Source organism: Dendropsophus ebraccatus, chromosome 5 (assembly GCF_027789765.1).
Source record: "Dendropsophus ebraccatus isolate aDenEbr1 chromosome 5, aDenEbr1.pat, whole genome shotgun sequence".
In the NCBI taxonomy this organism is placed as follows: domain Eukaryota; kingdom Metazoa; phylum Chordata; class Amphibia; order Anura; family Hylidae; genus Dendropsophus; species Dendropsophus ebraccatus.
The window spans coordinates 4,161,473-4,163,381 of NC_091458.1; the positions used below are offsets into that span (position 1 = coordinate 4,161,473).

The 1,909-nt window shown below is 46.7% G+C and overlaps 1 protein-coding gene across 1 annotated transcript; it reads left to right on the top strand.

Annotated features, from left to right (window-relative positions):
- Positions 1–659: 659 nt before the first annotated feature.
- On the top strand, positions 660–1,607 carry LOC138793352 (olfactory receptor 52P1-like). The gene has a single exon (XM_069971883.1). The coding sequence runs from the start codon at positions 660–662 to the stop codon at positions 1,605–1,607; it is 948 nt and encodes a 315-aa protein (XP_069827984.1).
- The last annotated feature ends 302 nt before the right edge of the window (positions 1,608–1,909 follow it).

Here is a 1,909-nt window from a genome sequence, read left to right on the forward strand (position 1 = left end):
GCAGCTTCATAAACAGGGAACACACGTTGAGCTCTGAACCTGCAGCTCCATAAACAGAGAACATCCACTGAGCTCTAAACCTGCAACTCCATAAACAGGGAACAAACACAGAGCTCTGAATCTGCAGCTTCATAAACAGGGAACACCCATGGAGCTCTGAACCGGCAAATCATAAACAGGGAACACACAACACACAGAGCTTTGAACCTTCAGCTCCACAAACAAGAAAAAACTGACTCAGCACTGAACCTGCAACTCCATAAACAGGGAACACACACTGAGCTCTGAACCTACAGCTCCACAAACAAGGAACACCCACTGAGCTCTGAACCTACAGCTCCACAAACAAGGAACACCCACTGAGCTCTGAACCTTCAGCTCCATAAACAAGGAACACCCACTGAGCTCTGAACCTGCAGCTTTATAAACAGGGAACACTCACTGAACTCTGAACCTGCAGCTTCATAAACAGGGAACACCCAATAAGCTATAAATCTGCAGCTTTAAATGCAGGAAACACCCATTGAGTTCTACCAACAGCTCCACAACAGCTCCACCAACAATTATATAGTGACCAGGTGTTATAAGATGTCTGATTGGGGTAACGTACTATTATTATTATTATTTTTTTTTTTGCATTTACAGAGAGTCACCAAGAAATGTCCACACAAAATGAAACCAGTGAACCTTTTTACTGCCCTGAGAACTTCATTCTGATTGGCATCCCTGGCCTGGAGGTTGCTGAGCTCTGGATCTCCATCCCCATGTGTATGATGTACGTCCTGACAGTCCTGGGGAACAGTGCCATGCTCCTCATCATTTTGCCCCAGGAGACCTTCCATAAACCGATGTATCTCTTTCTCTGTATGTTATCGATTATTGACCTGGTGGCCTCAGCAACCACAACCCCCAAAATCCTTTGTATCTTCTGGTTTGATAACAAGGAGATCGCCTTCAATGCCTGCCTGGCTCAGCTCTTCTTCATCCACGCCCTCTCCATGATGGAGTCCACCGTCCTCCTGGCTATGGCCTTTGACCGCTTTGTTGCTATTTGCCATCCTCTCAGATACACTTCCATCTTAACCAACACAGTCATTATAAAGATTGGGATTGTGGTGATAATCCGAGGCTCTTTCTTCATGGCTCCGGCCCCATTCCTGATCAGAAGGTTGTCCTACTGTAGAACCAACATCATCGCACACACGTACTGTGAACACATGGCTGTGGTGAAGATCGCTTGCACGGATACCACCATAAATCAGGTGTATGGGTTGACTGTGGCTCTGCTGGTGATAGCTGTAGACATCATATGTATAACTGTGTCCTACTCGGCCATAGTACGGTCGGTCTTTCGATTGTCTTCCAAGGAGGCCCGTCACAAGGCTCTGAGCACCTGCGCCCCCCATGTCTGCGTCATCCTCATCTCTTATGTCCCGGCTCTCTTCTCCTTCTTCACGCATCGGTTTGGACATAACATCCCTCTCCACATTCACATCACTCTTGCCAATCTGTATATTCTCATTCCTCCCGTCTTTAACCCCATCATTTATGGCGCAAGAACCAAGGAGATTCGCAAAAGGATCGTTGGGATTTTCCGGAAGTCTTAGGATTATGCAGCCATTTCTGTGGTCACATCGTGTAAGAAAGGACGAGAAGGAGACGTTGGCAAATTGTCTCTTTGGGGGCAGAACGAGACACATGACCTAATAATGGAGGTGAACCCAAATGTCAGATGTTTGTGCCAAACAGCCAAGTAACAGCCCATGATCACCCATTCACTCTGTTCACATGGAGAGGACCAAGACTTTCACGGCCAGTCACGGGAACACAATATCTCTCATCAATGCTATCCCCGGGACTGCAAAGTGTTACTCAAAGGGATTATATTCAGAATAAAGTATGTGACCTT